We start from the raw sequence: 17545 nt of genomic DNA, 5'->3' as shown, positions 1-17545 counted from the left end.
GTGTGGTGGCGGGCGCCTGTAGTCCCAGCTACTCGGAGAGGCTGAGGCAGGAGAATGGCGTGAACCCGGGAGGCGGAGCTTGCAGTGAGCCGAGATTGCACCACTGCACTCCAGCCTGGGCGACAGAGCGAGACTCTGTCTCAAAAAAAAAACAAAAAACAATAATTTAAGGCATAATGAATTTGAAATAATTATTGGTATTGGAAATTCCAATGGTATTGGAAATAATCATTGGTATTGGTATTGGTATAAATATTGATATTGGAAATACCAATACCTCAATTTAATTCATATACAAACAAGCCTATGTAAAGTTGGAATATATGCTGCAATTATAGTACACATTTTCATTTGGAAGTGATGTCAATGTAGCCAAATTTCCAAAGACAGCATAAAACTGTTGCATTTAGATAGTGTTTCCTTAAGAGACTTTGTTTATTCTAAAATATATAGTGTAAATGGCTGACTGTTACTGATCTAACCAGGCCATTTAACCCATATAAGCGCATCCTCCTGGTGCAATTCAACAAGTTCTTTTGTCCTCCATATTTCCTACAATCCAGCAGCTAGATCCAGAGGCTTAATCAGACTCAGGTCTAATCCTTTTTTTGCCAGCTGATAGGTGTTGATGTGTTGTTTTATGAGAGGCTTATAATTTCTAGTTGTTTCTCTTTTTGAGATATTAGCAGCTGTTGACCCTCAGTGCCTAGGTCCATTAATTCAATGGGAGTTTCAAAATGGTGATTTTTTTCTATCATTTCTTTTTCATCTACTAATATAAAACATTTACAAAATAATATTTTCCATTATCTATTTGGTTGTGCAATAGTTCACGTGGGATATGTGCTTATATTTTCTCTTTATTTGCTATTTTCCATAATAAGAACTCATTACAATAGGCTGAGTATCTCTTATCACATGCTTGAGATAAGAAGTATTTTGGGTTTCAATTTTTTTTTGGATTTTATAATATTTTCATACACACAATAAGAAATCTTGAGGATGGAACCCAAGTCTAATTGTGAAATTCATTTATGTTTCACATACACTTTATACACATTGCCTGAAGGCAATTTTATACTATATATATATATATTTTTTTTTTTTTTTTTGAGATGGACTTTCACTCTGTCACTGAGGCTGGAGTGCAGTGGCACAATCTCAGCTCACTGCAACCTTCACCTCCTGAGTTCAAGTGATTCTCCTGCCTCAGACTCCCAAGTAGCTGAGATTACAGGCACATGCCACCACGCCTGGCTAATTTTTGTATTTTTAGTAGAGATGGGGTTTCACCATGTTGGCCAGGCTGGAACTCCTGACCTAAGATAATGCGCCCACCTCGGCCCCCTAATTGCTGGAATTACAGGCATGAGCCACCACACCCAGCCTATACAATATTTGAAATGATTTTGTGCATAAAACAAAGTTTTTACTGCGTTTTCACTGTGACCGATCACATGAGGTGAATTGATCTGTTTGCACACTGCTATAAAGACATACCCAAGACTGGGTGATTTATAAAGGAAAGAGGTTTAATTGGCTCACAGTTCTGCGTGGCTGGCTGAAGCAGGAAATATAAGAAAAACAAGTAAAGAGAAAACAAGTCCTTCCCTGACCAGGCTGACTCACTCCAAAGTCCAGCTGGAGCTATGATAACATTATCTGCAAGGCCAGGCAGGGGCCCCAGAGAAATGGATTCCAAGAGCGGGGATGAGAAAAACAAGTTCTTATCAGTCTCTGCCTGAAATTCTCTCCCCATGCTATCATTCTTTGTTCTGCTCTTATAATTACTTTTGTAACTATTTCTGCAAGTTTGCAAGGATTTTGTAAGTTTCTGTTTTCCCATTTGTGCAGGATGGCAAAGGTCACAAGACATGCCTAAATTGCAAAACCTGTCACAGTTTGATTAACTGCCTTTGTTCTGCTTCTGTAAGCTCACTTTCCCCATCCTGCAAATTTCACGCCACTGGCTAGCCACCCCACTTCAGTTGCATGAATAAAAGTCAAGCCCTGTCTTTGTTCGTGGCTCAGCCTCTGGATATTAATCTGCTGGGCCGGTGGCCACCTAAATAAAATCCTCCTGTTCCACCCATCCGGTCTTTCTGGTCTCCTGATTCCCACAACATGGAGAGACCTCATGACACTTACAATCATGGCAGATGGGGAAGCAGGCACCTTCACAATGTGGCAGGAGAGACAGGAAGCAAAGGGGGGAAAACCCCTTATAAAATCATCAGATCTTGTGAGAACTCACTATCATAAGAACAGCATGGAGGAAACTACTCCCATGATCCAATCACTTCCCTCCCTCAAAACATGGAGATTACAGGTCCCTTCCTCTACATGTGGGGACTACAATTCAAGATGAGATGTGGGTGGGGACACAGAGTCAAACCTATCACGAGGTCAGGTGTGGAATATTCCACTTATGCATCATGTCAGCGCTCAAAAGCTTTCAGATTTTGGAGCATTTCAGATTTTGGGTTTTAGAATTAGGGGTGCTCAACCTGTATCATCCTCTAATGGTAAAACAATTAGTTATATTTTTCATTTAATAACTTGATGAAAGCATGGACTTATGCCACATTGGCTGCTGAGTTCTTTTGGCATAACCGATCAGGTCTTGATGGCTCTCTAAGCTATCTGGAATGACAAGGTTCTTCACCTTGTAAATGTCCTGCCCTAGACCTTCTCTTCCATACTGTGACTCCCAAGTTTTAAGGACACATGGGTGAGAGAATGAGACTATTCCATACTTACTTATTTGGTCTATCACACTTTACACATTTAACAGCTTCAATAGCATTCCAAAACTATACTAGTAATATAATTTCTGAATATGGTTTCAGTTGCTATTCTTAAATTGGCCCTCTCTGCTTTTTGGTGGGTAATTATGAACTCTTAAAGAAGTTTCTTCAGGACCATCAGATACCTTATTGTTTCTCTTTGCTCTCTTCCTACACCCAGAGGAAAAATCATGTCAATCTTGTGGCTTTTAGAGCCTTGTGTCCCACCCACATATATACTTTGTGGTACAAGGAAACATGTCACCTCTTTTCATTGTAAATATTGCCCATGGGTTTTTGAAATGATGTATAGTTTCTCTCTTAATATTTATGTATTTGAAAAATCATGCTGTCACTACAGTCCAATGTTTCCAGAATCTTTTCACAAGCATACCTTTAAATAACCCTGGACTATCTCATTTTGATATGTACAATTATGAAGATAACCCTTTTAATATGGAATTTCCTAAAAGGGACAGTAGTGAACAAACTACACAAAATTTTGAGACTTGGAAGGAATATACATTAATGTTGTTAATAAACTCTAGAAACTTGAACATTCAACATACTTTATGAAGGAAATCTCAAAATGAATTTGTGCCTTTTGCAAATAAGGAAATTACTATGAACAACTAGGGAACATACCTTTTAGGAATGGGGCTGAAGCCACTTTGTTCATTATCTCTTGGGTAGTTTTGGATTCAGGTGCAAATGCAATAACATAATTAGTATCATCAAAATTATCTACACGTCCCAGATCCATTGAAGACATTTGAGGAATGTCATGAACTTGATGTAAATTGGAGAAAAATAGGTACAGAAACAGTACCAGAAGAAATGAAAAGAGCCATTCCTATATAGCAATAAGAGAAAAAAGAAGCAAACTGGTAGATATTGTACCACAGATCAATCATCCACAAACAGTTTGAAATACTTAATTCTGTTATTTGGCTTGCATTCCATTTGTTCTTTCTCCTAGTTTTTAAATATCCTGATTTTCTTTGTCCATTAATCTGCATATTTTAAAATATGCACATTGTCTACCAAGACAGAATTGTAACATCAATTCTAGTTATAATTGGGAATCTAAGTTTACCACACTTTAGTGCAAGTGATAAAGCCTGGATTACTTTATGAATGGCCCAACAGTTTAGTCACGTTAAAATTTTAGTGACAGTGATAAATAAATAGTAGGTGATGTGGAATAGGTAACTAGCTTCCATCAACAGGAGCAAGATCATATTTTTACCTTCTGTTGCTGGTATGTGAAAGAAGATAGTCCCAAAATGTTGCTCATAAAAAAAAAAGTTAAAGTCTTTGTCATTGTGACCACATTCGGGAATTGGAAATACAGCACAATGCAATTGAAACCCAGTGATAAGAACCTAGTTAATTATTTAGTTATAATTCTACACATAAGTCCTTTTTAAAAGAGTTATATGTCATCTTCATCATATGATCCTTTTTTAGCTATGTGTGTTGGTCTACGTCTATATCTATTTCTATCTTAATAGAAAAATAAATATAATGTTTCTATTAAAAAAAAGCTAAAAGTTTAAAGTTAAAACACCTATGTAGGGTGTGGTCTCAACTTTTACATTTATATAATCTTTTCCCTATACAGGAATTGTTGTATACTTTATTCCCTGACTATCCAAGCATTCAATACATATTTGTTGCATGAACACACACACAAGTTCATAAGATCAAATGTTAATATAACTTTTGAACTATGAGTATTCTATGGGTGATTTTGTTATATTTTTCTGAGTTTACTAAATTTTTTGCACAAAGCACATCTAATCATTCTATGATCGAAGAAAATAAGTACTATTTTAATAGAAGTAAAAGTTCACAATACTATTTTCCCGTTTATTTACATGATCATTATTTCTTTCAAACTGACATTGTCTGTGTCTATAATGACATTGTGTAGAAGTGCTACAATTTGCCTTTTGATTGTTTCTCAGATTTTGGATTCCCTGCCTCTTTTTTACTTTGTCCCTGAACTTCTATACAAATGCGTTCATGAGATTCAAATGAGCTCAGAGGTTAAGAATTGTTATCTTTGCAGTATAAAGATATGGCTTTTTCAAGGAGTTTCTGAATATGAATTTTTTAAAAAATGCCTCTAGTAAGACATAAAACAATAATACATAATGTAATTTGAAAAAATAAATTTTACTTGAACAAATAGCAAAGCCCAGAATTTGAAAAAAAAACTAGCTTGTTAATTAGACTACACATATGTGCAATATTAAATAATGAAAATGAAGTGTTTATGTTGCCTGATAAAATACTTTTTCATCCTCTAAATGTGAGAACACACAGACTCTGAACCATACCAACAAGGTCTGTCTTTTCATCCTCCATTTTTTGAGACAGTTCTTACAGAGAAGAGCCCATGTTTGCTGACCCACGCTCATGCATCTCTTGCTCATTTTGACCTGTTTCCTTTAAAAAGACAGAAAAAAATGAAGTAAATGTGAAGGTCTAAAGTAGAAAACATTGCTCAATCAAACATAAAAGAAACATTGTAACAGCTGTTTCCAGTTGCATTCCTGGAGAAGAAGAAAGCCAAAAGGCTAAAATAAAAACATATGAGGAACTGTTTAAACTCAATATTGAAAGAAATAAGAATTAAAACAACTATCAGATATCATTTCTCTATCATTGGATTGAGAAAAATCAGAAGAGTGAATAGTGTCGATCGTTGCTATCTCCTCAACTGTGGGTGTTGTTAAATTGTCTAATGGGGAGAAAGGAACTTTCTGCCCTGTTGTTGGGGGTACAAACTTACCCAGTCACGTGGGTGATTCATTACTAATTCATTACTACTTAGCAATATCCTACCATCAATCAGTTCTGCTCCTGGATATGCAGCCCAAGGAGATTCTCACGTGAGCTCATGAGGGGACCAGTGCAAGAATGTTCTTTATAATGTAGATTATTGTGGCATGGTGTTAATAAAACAAATTTTGATGGATACAGTCCAAAGATTACTATGTAGGATTCAGGAGCACTGGATTGGCATACGCCCATCCACATGAAGAGATCTTAAAAATATAGCTCCAGTTCAAAGGAAGAAAGAAAGAAAAAGAAAAGATTGAGTATTAGGTCAAAATATCATTGATACCAATTCACATTACATGTGATACACATTTTCCAAAAATATGCAGGAGCTAAAGGATCACCATCCCTAATACAATAAAAAGGATATCTCTGGAAGTGGGAAATAAGAATGGAGGTGGGTGAAAAGTGGGAATTGGAAATTAAAGAAAATAAGTAACCAAAACAAGATAGGAGCTTTGTTTGAATCAATTATTTTGTGTGCCACGAACTTAAGAGATTGCTTAACTTTTACCAGGGACATCATGTCCAGCTACTAAGAAAAAATTACAGGCTGCATAAGGTGGCTCATGCCTGTAATCCCAGCACTTTGGGAGACTGAGGCAGGAGGACTGCTTGAAGCCAGGAGTTAGAGACTGGCCTGGGCAACAAACTGAGACCCCATCTCTATTTTTAAAAAATCAAAAAATTAGCTGGACATGGTCCCTGTAGTCCCAGCTACCAGCTACTTGGGAGGTTGAGGCAGAAGATTACTTGAGCCCAACAAGATTGAGGCTGCAGTGAACCATGATCATGCTACTGTACTATAGCCTGGGTGACAGAGAGAGACCCTGTCTCAAAAACAAATAGAAAAATTATTACACATACTAGAAGGTAAAAAAAAAAAAAAACAGTATAAGGAGAGAAAGTATCAGAATCAGACTCAGATGTGGCAGAAATGTTGCAATTATTAGACTAGGAATTTGAAACAACTATTATTAAAATACTAAGGGCTTGAATGGATAAAGTAGACAATATTTAACATGGGAGAAAAAAAAGTCCACACCTGTTTCTCTGTATAAAACACTTCTGATAACAAATGCGTGGGTTTTCCCCACAAAGAAATTCTCCAGTTCTCTGCGGACACCAACTGGGTGACCTAAAATTCAATTCACTTCAATTCTGACACTGTCTACTTGGAGTTACAGCAGATCCCACAGATTAAGGACTCAGTCCCAAAAGACTGCCCCCCATTTCAGATGCCCGTCACAAGCCTGGGTCTTTTGTACTTCTGACTGACTGGCTACATATTAGGGGTTCCCACAACCCGCTCCTTGGGTTTGATAATTTGCTAGACTGGCTCACAGAACTCAGAAAAACAGTCTACTTGCAATGATCAGTTTATTACAAAGGATAAAACTCAGGAACAGCCAAATAGAAAATATGCATATGGCAGAGTGTGCAGGACAGGACACCGAGCTTCCATTAACTCTCTGGGTGCACCACCTTCCCAGCACCTTGAGATGTTCACCAAACCAGAAGTTCCCCAAACTCCTTCAGTTAGGGCTTTTATGGAGACTTCTTTACATGGGCATGATTAATAAAATCACTGGCCATTGGAGATTAACTCAAACTCAATCTCCTCTCCTTTCCCTGGACATCTGGGGATGGGGCTGAAACCTTCTAATCAGATGGGTGAATCCCTGGCAACCAGTCCTATCCTGAAGCAATCTAGGGGATATCAGCCATCAGATATCTCATTAACACGAAGATATTCATTTCACTTCAGAGATTCCTGGTCTTAGAAGCTCTGTGTCAGGAACAGGGACCAAATATTATAACAAACGCTATTCCCATCACCCCTGTGACTCAGGAAATTACAAGGGTTTTAGAAGCTTTGTGCCAAAACTGGGGGCAGAGACAAAATATATTTCTTATAATGTTGCATCATGCAGGAACAGATGGGCAAGGTAAGAAAAGAGATAAAACTTCTAAAAGAGAACCAAAAATAAATGCCTAATATTTAAAAATACTATCAGAAATGAAGAATGCCTTTGATCTTTGATGAGCTTATTAGTAGACTACACACAGCTGGGAAAAGAATCCAAAACTGAAAAGAAAACAAAAAAAAAGACTGAAAAAAAAAACAGAGCAAAATATTTAAGGACTGTGGGACAATTAAAAATGTGTAACATATGCCTAATGGGAATACCAAAAAGAAAGAAAGAAAGAAAGGAACAGAAGAAATATTTTAAACAGTAATGACTGAGAATTTCCCCAAATAACAGCTAGACACCCAGCCTTAGATTCAGGAAGGTCAGAGAACACCAAGCAGAATATTTGCTCAAACAACTACACCAAGGAATACCATTTTCAAACTACAGAAAATCAAAGATAAAGGAAAAAAATCTTAAAGAAGCCAGAGGAAGAAAACATCTTTTCTATACAGGAGCAAAAATAAGAATTTTATCTAGCTTTTCTTCAGAAATTATGGAAACAAGAAGAGAATAAAGTATTTAACGTGCTGTGAGAAAAAACCCACCAACTTAGCATTCTACCCTTAGTAGAATGTACTCTGTGATCTTAACCTCAAAAGGTGAAAGAGAAGTACTTTCTCAGACAAACAAAAAATGACAGAATTTGTTGTAGACCTGCAAAAATATGAAAAGAAGTTATTTGAAAAGAAGTAAAATGATATGTCACAAATTTATATATAAGGCTGGGCACAGTGGCTCATGCCTGCAATTACAGCACTTTGGGAAGCTAAGGTCAGAGAATGGCTTGAGCCCAGAAGTTCAAGACCAGCCTGGGCAACATAGGGAGACTGTCTCTACAAAAACAAAATTATTTAAATTAGTGAGGCATGATGGCTTATGCCTGAGGCCCCAGCTACTAAGGAGGCTGAGATAGAAAGGATCACTTGGGCCTGAGAGGTCGAGGCTGCAGTGAGCTGTGATGGCGAACCTGCACTCCAGCCTGGGCAAAGAGTGAGACCCTCTCTCAAAAAAAAAAAAAAAAAAAAAAAAAAAATTCAGATTTACATAAAGAAAAAGCATCAGAGAAAGAAAGAATAAGTGAAGGTACAATAAAAACTTTTTCTTATTTTTAATCAATTTGAAACATAATAGAAAATAATAGCAATGTATTCAATTGCGTATACTTACGTTTACATATGTATATAAATGCCATATACAATATATGTATTACATTCATATATAATGTTCCTGTATGCTTATCTATAAGTGAAATGAATGACAGTAATGATATGAGGGACAGGAGGGAGGATGAATTGAGGTTATTTTGCTATTATAATATACACTACCAATGAAGTAGTATAGTGTTATTTTAAAGTTGACTTGGATTAATTGTAAATATATATTGCAAACTCCAAGGATTTAATTTGCTTTTCTTTTGGAAAATCCATAAAAGAAAGTAAAAACAAAAAACAAACAAAAATTGATTCTAAATGAATGATATTCTAAGAAAGAAGGAAAAATGAAATTATATTAAATGCTCAATTAAAACCACAAAAGGCAGAAAAAATGTAGACCAAAAATAGAATTGAAGACTAGAACAAGGGCAATAAATAGAAAATGGTAACAAATTTGGTAGATACTAATCCAATATGTCAATAATCACTTTGATCATCAATGGTCTAAATGCACCAATTAAAAGACAGAGATTGTCAGAGTAGATGATAAAAAAGATGTAATTACATGTTGTCTACATGAAACCAACTTTAAATATAAAGACACATATAGATTAAAAGTAGATGGATAAATATAGATAGACCATGCTAACAATAATCAGAAGAAAGCTGGAATAACTATATTAATTTCAGATGGAGTAGACTTCTAAAACAGAACAGACTTTTCATTCCAAAGAAGGGAAATTATCAGGGATAAAGAGAGAAGTTACATAAAGGTAAAGGGGTCAATTTTCCAAGAAGTCATAGCAATCTTTAACATGTGTGTGCTAACAACAGTGTCAAAATACTGAGAGAACTGCAAAGAGAAATAGATGAATCCACTCTTACAGTTGGAGACTTCATCACCTCTCTTGGCAGAAATGGACAGATCCAGCAGGCAGAAAATAAATAAAATCAGAGTTGAACTCAACAATATAATCAACCAGTTGGGTAAAATGAACATTTCTACACACTATTTCACCCAACAACAGCAGAAAATATGTTCTTCTCATGCTCACATGGGAAGTTCACCAAGATAGACCAATTTGGGGCCATAAAACACATCTTAGAAAATTTAAAGGAATAGAAATCATACAATGCATGCTCTCGGGCCATGGTAGAATTACACCAGAAATCAGTAGTAGAAAGATAACTGGAAAATCTCCCAAATACATGGAGGTTAAACACACTTCTAAATAACATAAAAGTCAAAGAAAAAAATCTAATGACAAATTAAAACTTGTTTTTAACTAAATAGAAATGAAAACACAGCTTATCAAAATTTGTGGCATACAGTGAAAGCTTTGTTTAGAGAGAAATTTACAGCATCCGATGCATACATTAGTAAAGAAGAAAGATCTAAAGTAAACAATCTAAGCTTACACCTTAGGAAATTAGAAAAAGAAGAGCAAATTAAATCCAAAGAAAGCAAAATAAAATAGTAAAAATTATTATAGAAATCAATGAAACTGAAAACAGGAAATCAATAGAGAAAAATCAGTAAAACCAAAAGCTGGTTCTCTGAGATAAAAAAAATCAGTGGGCCTCTACCAAGACTAAGAAAAAAGAGGGAGAGAACACAAGTTGCTAATATTAGAAATGAAAGAGGGGGCATCACTACAGATCTCATAGACATTAAGAGGACAATCAAGGAATATTATGAACAACCCTACGCTCACAAATTTTATAGCCTAGATGAAACGAATCAGTTCCTTCAAAGAGACAATCTGTCAAAACTCACACAAGAATAAACAGACAATCTGAATTAGCCTATATATGTCAAAGAAACTGATTTAATAATCAATAATCTTCAAAACAGAAAGCATCACTGTTGGTTCCCCAGTGAATGGATTCACTGGGAAATTCTATCAGACTACTAAGGAAGAAATTGTATCAACACTCTACAATCTCTTTCAGATGCTAGAAGCAGAAAATGAAATAAAATTCTGAATCTTTGTTCTGTATCTTTCAACTCCTTGTCCTTCATCCCCTGGGATATTTACAAAAGCTTACTTCATATGTAATGCCCAACCTTGTTTTTTCCTTATTCACCTGGCCTTGTTTCTCCCTTAGCTGAGAGAACCGGACAAACTCCATCTTGGCTCTTTCACTGGCAGCCCCTTCCTCAAGGACTTAACTTGTGCAAGCTGATTCCCAGCACATCCAAGAATGCAATTAACTGATAAGATACTGTGGCAAGCTATATCCGCAGTCCCCAAGAATTCGCCTGATTGATAACGCCCAAAGCCCCATGTCTATCACCTTGTAATAGTCTTAAAGCCCCTGCGCCTAGAACTGTTTACTTTCCTGTAACCATTTATCCTTTTAACTTTTTTGACTACTTAACTTCTGTAAAATTGTTTTAACTAGAGCCCCCCCTTCCTAAACCAAGATATAAAAGTTAAGCCCCTTCCTTGGGGCCAAGAGAATTTTGAGTGTTAGCCGTCTCTTTGGCCGCTGGCTTAATAAAGGACTCTTAATTCATCCCAAAGTGTGGCGTTTTTCTAACTCGCTTGGGCACAACACATAAGGTGAAGCCTAATTAGATAGGATATATTGTGTAAGAGATAATGAGCAGAAGGAACTAGAGTAGAGTGATGGTGGTAATAACTATTTTGGAATAGTTGAATATGTGGTGATGAAGAGGCACAGAAATAAATGCCAGACCTATGTCACTTGGTCAGTGGAGATTTTCCTATGAAACATCCCAAGAGGTAGGGAGACTTGGAACTCATAGTTTTAACTAGTGTTCAGTGGTGTGAAAATGCATTTTGGGGAGACGGTATGGGCATAAAAATGTAATTATTGTAGAATGGACTGTTGAGTCAAGGAATAGGTTTGGTGTTATTATAGACAAACTTTATTCTTGCAAAGCAGATGGTCCACTTTTACTGTTGGTAGAAAAGAGCACCCAAACTAATCTTCACATCTATGATGGCTATAACCTGCCTATACATATGTGGATAGGCGGGAGGTGGAGTTAGGGAGAATGAATCAGCCAAATAGAGATAAACAAATCACATAAAATTGTCCTTGAAGGTACCTAAACAGATACCTCATTCCACTATTGTATTATTGAAATCAATATAGGGATAATCATTTGTAGGCACCAATGTTGCTCTGCTATTTTCAATGAGAGACAATCACCCATGCCTGCCTGATTATGGGCTCAGCCTTGGCCTTGAGGGTAACCTATGTAAGGGCCTAGGCTTACAAGACAGAAAGAGAGAGAGAGAGGGTGGCCTTCAGGCTTGCACACAGATCCACCAGTCAGCCAGACTTTCACTTTCTAAAACATGAGCCAAGGCTTTAGTAAGTCTTTATAGAATTGTTTGCAGAGAACAAACAAAGAATTCAGGACATGTCTGTCCAAAAGCCATTAACTGACCTACTACAACATAATGAAGGTAACTTATTTCAGATATGACAATTTCAGTTTGGTAGTGCGGGTATAATGTAATTATTTATACTCTTTCATGTTAGCACAGCTCAAAAACTATAGGCACCCATTTGTATTTGTGGGTTCTGCACTTGTGGATTCGACCAACTGGCGGTAGATAATGCTCAGAAAAAAAGGATGGCTGGGTTTGTACTGAAGATGTAGAAGCTTTTTTTTTCATGTCATTATTCCTGAAACAATAAAGTATAACAATTATTTACATAGAATTTACATTGCATTAGGTATTGTAAGTAAGCTAGAGATGATTTAAAGTACACAAGAGAATATACATAGGCTAAATGCAAATATGACACCATTTTACATAATGGTGTCGTATATAAGGCAGAATAACAACAATGGTCTGAAAGTTGTAGAGCTTTAATGACCATGAACTATTTTAACTAATAAAGAAAACGTAAGACCTAATCTCAGCTAACAAACCCAACATTCTAGGATGGGAAACTCACCCAGGAAATGATTCAAAGGTAGTAGTTCAAGCATTGGTACAGTGGAGCACAAAGCCAGTTGACTAATAAGGCCTGTGTTTTCACATCAATGGTATCCTCTTTTGGTGCCATATTGAACAGGAGTGGCAATCGTAAGGTTGCTATTGCCCCTTCAATGGTTGTATTGATGAGGGTGCTCCTGGATCCTAGGTTCATGGTTCATCCTGCCATATTCATGGCAGGAGCAAAGCCATGAATATGCTGACCCCTTCCGGTATTCAAGAGACAGCTCAAGTGGGAAGATGATTTATTCAAGTCAGCCTCAAGGGGGCAGTATCAGAGATGGAGCCTATCCATGGTCTATTGCAGGGAATACTGTGCTGCTACTGAAGTCTGAAGGGCAAGGTGTATTAGTCTGTTCTCACACTGCTAATAAAGACTTACCTGAGGCCGGACACAGTGGCTCACGCCTGTAATCCCAGCACTTTGGGAGGCTGAGGCAGGTGAATCACAAGGTCAGAAGTTCGAGACCAGCCTGGCCAACATGGTGAAACCCCATCTCCACTAAAAATACAAAAAATTAGCTGGGTGTGGTGGCAAGTGCCCGTAATCCCAGCTACTTGGGAGGCTGAGGCAGGAGAACTGCTTGAACCTGGGAGGCAGAGGTTGCAGTGAGCCAAGATTGCACCACTGCACTCCAGCCTAGGTGACAGTGTGAGACTCTGTCTCAAAAAAAAAAGACATACCTGAGACTGAGTAATTCATAAAGGAAAGAAGTTTAATTGACTCACAGTTCTACATGACTGGGGAGGCCACACAATCATGGCTGAAGGCAAATAAGGAGCAAAGTCGCATCTTATATGGTGCCAGGCAAGAGAGCTTGGGTAGGGGAACTCCCCTTTATAAAACCATCAGATCTCGTGAGACATCAATACTATCATGAGAACAGCCCAGGAAAGACCTGCCCCAATAATTCCATTACCTCCACCTGGGTCCCTCCCATGACAGATAGGGATTATGGGGGCTATAATTCAAGATGAGATTGGAGTGGGGACAGAGCCAAACCATATCACAAGGCATAGTTGAAGAGAAATGTGATAGGCAGAATAATGGTCCCATTCTAATCCTGGAATTTGTGAATATGTTACAGTACATGACAAAGGGGAATTAAGGCAGTAGATGGAATTAAAGTTGCTAATCAGCTGACTTTGAAATAGGGAGATCATCCTGGATTATCTAGGTAGACCCAGTGTAATCACAAGGGTCCTAAAAAGTAAAACAGGGAGGCAGACGAGGAGATCAGAGTGAGGCAGTAGAAGAAGGGTTCGATCTGCTGCTACTGGCTTTGAAGATGGAGGAGGAAGACCATGAACCAAAGAATGCAAGAAACCTCTAGAAGCTACACAGGGTAAGAAAACAGATTCTGCCCTACAGCCTTCAGAAAGAGACACAGCCTGGCCAACCCCTTGATGTTAGCCCAGTGAGACCCGCATCACACTTCTAACCTCCAGAGCTGTAAGATGATAACTCTGTTTTGTTCTAAACCATTAAGTTTGTGGTCATTTTTTTTTTTTTTTTTTTACAGCAGCAATAGAAAGTTAACATGGGGGCAGGGTTGGGGGAAGGAGTCCAAGAGCCTGAGGCCTGAGAACAAGACAGGAAGACATTGCTGGGCATTTCTTTCATGACGCGCCTCATCAGCAGAACAAAGGAGGGCATGGACTTATGTTTAAAAACTGTCCAAAAGTGACCAAAGAAATTCACCAGTGATGCAGATGAGCTCCTGATAATCATGCCATCAGAGCAGGCTGTGATAGCCTGGAAATCCTGACTGAAACCAAACTGCAACATTTCCAACTAAGAAATCAAGCTGTGATAAACCTCAGTATCTGAAAGGGTTAAATATTGTGCCCATGTGACTACTCTTCTTTCTTTCTGTGAATTAATGTGTGTACCAGAAAATATTTATGAATAAAAAACAATTACAGAATCTCATTGTCATCAATGTGGTTATTTATCTCTGAGCGTTAAGACTGATTCTTCCCCCACTGAACATCTTAGTGTAAATATCAGAGAAAAAATATGCTACCCACTGTAATAATAATAAAACTTCTAATTAGCCTAAATTGTTCTGAATAGGAAATTGTATAATTTAGAAATAATAAATTGGTTATAAAAAGCCAATCATTTCCCAGTCAGATAAAATTCCCGTTATTCACAGAACAAATTTTTCTAATTTGTTGCACTGGGCAACAAATTAGATCAAAATTTTTAAATAGTTACTATAATAAACAAGATCAATAAAAATCTTTCCTTAAGTTTTCTTGATGAAAATATTCTCAAGCCAGTTAAAAACAATTCAAAACTCAGAAAACTGTGCATCCTGCAATGCTTACAATTCCTCTGGCAGTAAAATTAAAAACAAACAAAGAAGAGCAAGTAATTCAAATAACTTTGGAAATAGTTCATACTTGTAAAGAAGCAACATAACGTTACATTTCTTTTGATTTATTCAATAGCCTATTAGATAATGTATGCTATTTGTCCAAAAATGTTTTAGTTATGCGGTAAAAATTCAAATTCTTAGTTCTTCATTTGGTTATTTAGTCATACAAAATAAAATCGATGATGTAAAAAGTCAAAATGACTCATTAATAACTTACTGCTTTTAATGGTTTCTACCTAAATGTCTGGCATTCCTATTTATAGTCTTATGTTATATTTCTATATGCAAAATAACCACAATTTTAGAGGTTAACTTACTGTCAGGAAAGCTGGAGGAAAAATCTAGAAACACAGTTCATCCATGGGTTTCTGCGTGTTCTGGAGAATTCACATTCCTTTTGGGTCACTACTACATCGTGCTTTTAATTTCACATTCATTGTGAATAGTTCTGTTTTATACTGATTTCCAAGGAGAATTTGGTCTCAGTTCAGCTAGCCTGCCAGAATATCTTCTGCTCACGTGGTGATTTCTTTGCTGTTTTCCATTTCTTTGTTTCCTGCTAGTTCCTCAGCAGGGAGTTTGTAGTTGCAGATGGTTGGCTGGACATATCAAAACATTAGGAACTAACAAACCAAGGAGAATCTAGACTTTCTCAATTGGTCTTTTCATACAAGGCCCTAATGGGAGAGTTGACCCCAACACAATGATTTAAACAAAGATAAGTAAGAAGCCAATCCAGAGAAGAGTAGAGCAGAACAAAGTGGAAAATATATAAATATATATGTTTTACATATATATATATTTTTTTAAGTGACAAGTAAATACATACAAATAGGGTTATAAACTATTTCAAAATCTTCAACAGATTCTTAAAACCTGAATCCAGAAATATGGCAATAAAGCAATGTAATTTTTTTCAGGGTAACAAAGGAAACTCTGAGTTTCCATCTGCATCTCAGTTTCATTGTGTGCATACTAATGTAGCATCTTTCATGGTACTGAAGTGAGGAGAATCTTTAGAGAAATCTCACATAACAATTACCTGTGCTCCCAAAGCCTCCAGGCTTGTCATTTCTGCAACAGTTCCCATGAAACAAACTACTTTCTCCACCAGTAACTACTGAATTTTAGTATGTCCTGCTTTCCAGTATTATTAGAGAAACATTTTTAACTGGTAATAGATGCCATTCTGTCTATTTTTGAGCATCTTGTGTAAGTAGAAGAAAAGACTGTTCCAAAATTCTTATAATTCATGGAGTTTATCTTTGGCTGAAGAAGAGGGGGGAAAGGACCACTATCATTTTGCTTACAGCGAGTGAGTCTGTTAAATTCTTCGGTACTGTAATTTCTTCCTGAACATACAGCTGAAAGGGAAACAATAAATGCATGCAATTCTTAAATCAGCCTCTTATCTGTGTCTCATGGACCATGATAACCAAATGAAATCTTCCTTACCCATTTCCCATTCTCTCAATATTGATTCAATTATATTTATCCTTTTTCTAGTTATATGCGATCCAGAAGTTGCTCAGCAAGCAGTCTGTGGAAGTAGGCCGAACTCCTGAATCCATGAGACTGTCAAACTTAAAAAAAAAAAAAGACTTCTGATTGTTTCCACATCTACAGAAAAGGTTATAGGTTGGTCGGTTGTATTTTCTGCAGAAAATACAAAATTATCACATTCAATACATTTAATAACATCGCCAACATTTTGTGCACATAGAATATAATTTAGGAATTTTTTCAGTAACTTGTTTGCTAGAACTTTGTACCTAGGTTAGAGCTTGTCAGTTCTGGCCCTGGTCGACTTTGACTTTTGGTTCTAAATTCTGTTTTCAATATGTTTCCTTCAATGTACTACACTGTAATCTCTGTGGCAAGCTCCCTCTCATTGATCTTCTTTTTAATATTTTCTAGATTAAACAATATTTAATATTTACTTTTTTTTTTTTTTTGAGATGGAGTTTCCCTCTGTCGCCTGGGCTGGAGTGCAGTGGCACAATCTCGGCTCAGTGGAACCTCTGCCTCCCAGGTTCAAGCGATTCTCCTGCCTCAGCCTCCACAGTAGCTGGGACTACAGGCGCCTGCCACCACGGCCAGCTAATTTTTGTGTATTTGTAGTAGAGAAGGGGTTTCACCATTTTGGTCAAGCTGGTCTGGAACTCCTGACCTCAAATGATGCACCCCCCTCGGCCCCACAAAGTGCTGGGATTATAGGCGGGAGCCACTGCGCCCGACGTATTTACTGTTCTAAAGAAGTTTTTGAATCAGTTTACCAATCAAAAACAATCCCATGAGAGTTCAAAAATGAAATGGCACTGATTTTATACCATAATGTACACTTTTTTAGCAACTACATATAGCATTTATTGTGTCTAAGACATACTTAAATATTAAAACATTTAATCCACA

The 17545-nt window shown here is 37.0% G+C and overlaps 1 protein-coding gene across 1 annotated transcript; it reads right to left on the bottom strand.

Moving 5' to 3' along the window:
- Positions 1-3220: 3220 nt before the first annotated feature.
- Positions 3221-17040, bottom strand: LOC115838253 (ATP-binding cassette sub-family A member 9-like). The gene is made up of 4 exons (XM_030827098.1): positions 16589-17040; positions 5132-5240; positions 3432-3639; positions 3221-3252 (listed from the first exon to the last, which is right to left on the bottom strand). The coding sequence occupies exons 1-4, from the start codon at positions 16597-16599 to the stop codon at positions 3221-3223; spliced, it is 360 nt and encodes a 119-aa protein (XP_030682958.1). The 5' UTR covers positions 16600-17040.
- Between the last annotated feature and the right edge of the window lie 505 nt (positions 17041-17545).

Source organism: Nomascus leucogenys, chromosome 14 (genome assembly GCF_006542625.1).
Source record: "Nomascus leucogenys isolate Asia chromosome 14, Asia_NLE_v1, whole genome shotgun sequence".
Classification (NCBI taxonomy): domain Eukaryota; kingdom Metazoa; phylum Chordata; class Mammalia; order Primates; family Hylobatidae; genus Nomascus; species Nomascus leucogenys.
Note: the sequence above shows the minus strand (reverse complement) of the source record. Positions and strands in the feature narration are given on the sequence as shown.

Coding starts and splice junctions, on each gene's coding strand:
- LOC115838253 (XM_030827098.1), bottom strand. Junction 3,640..5,131: donor TGAAAAGACAGACCTTGTTG/GTATGGTTCAGA, acceptor ATTGCTATATAG/GAATGGCTCTTTTCATTTCT. Junction 3,253..3,431: donor TTCAGCCCCATTCCTAAAAG/GTATGTTCCCTA, acceptor TGTCCCTTTTAG/GAAATTCCATATTAAAAGGG.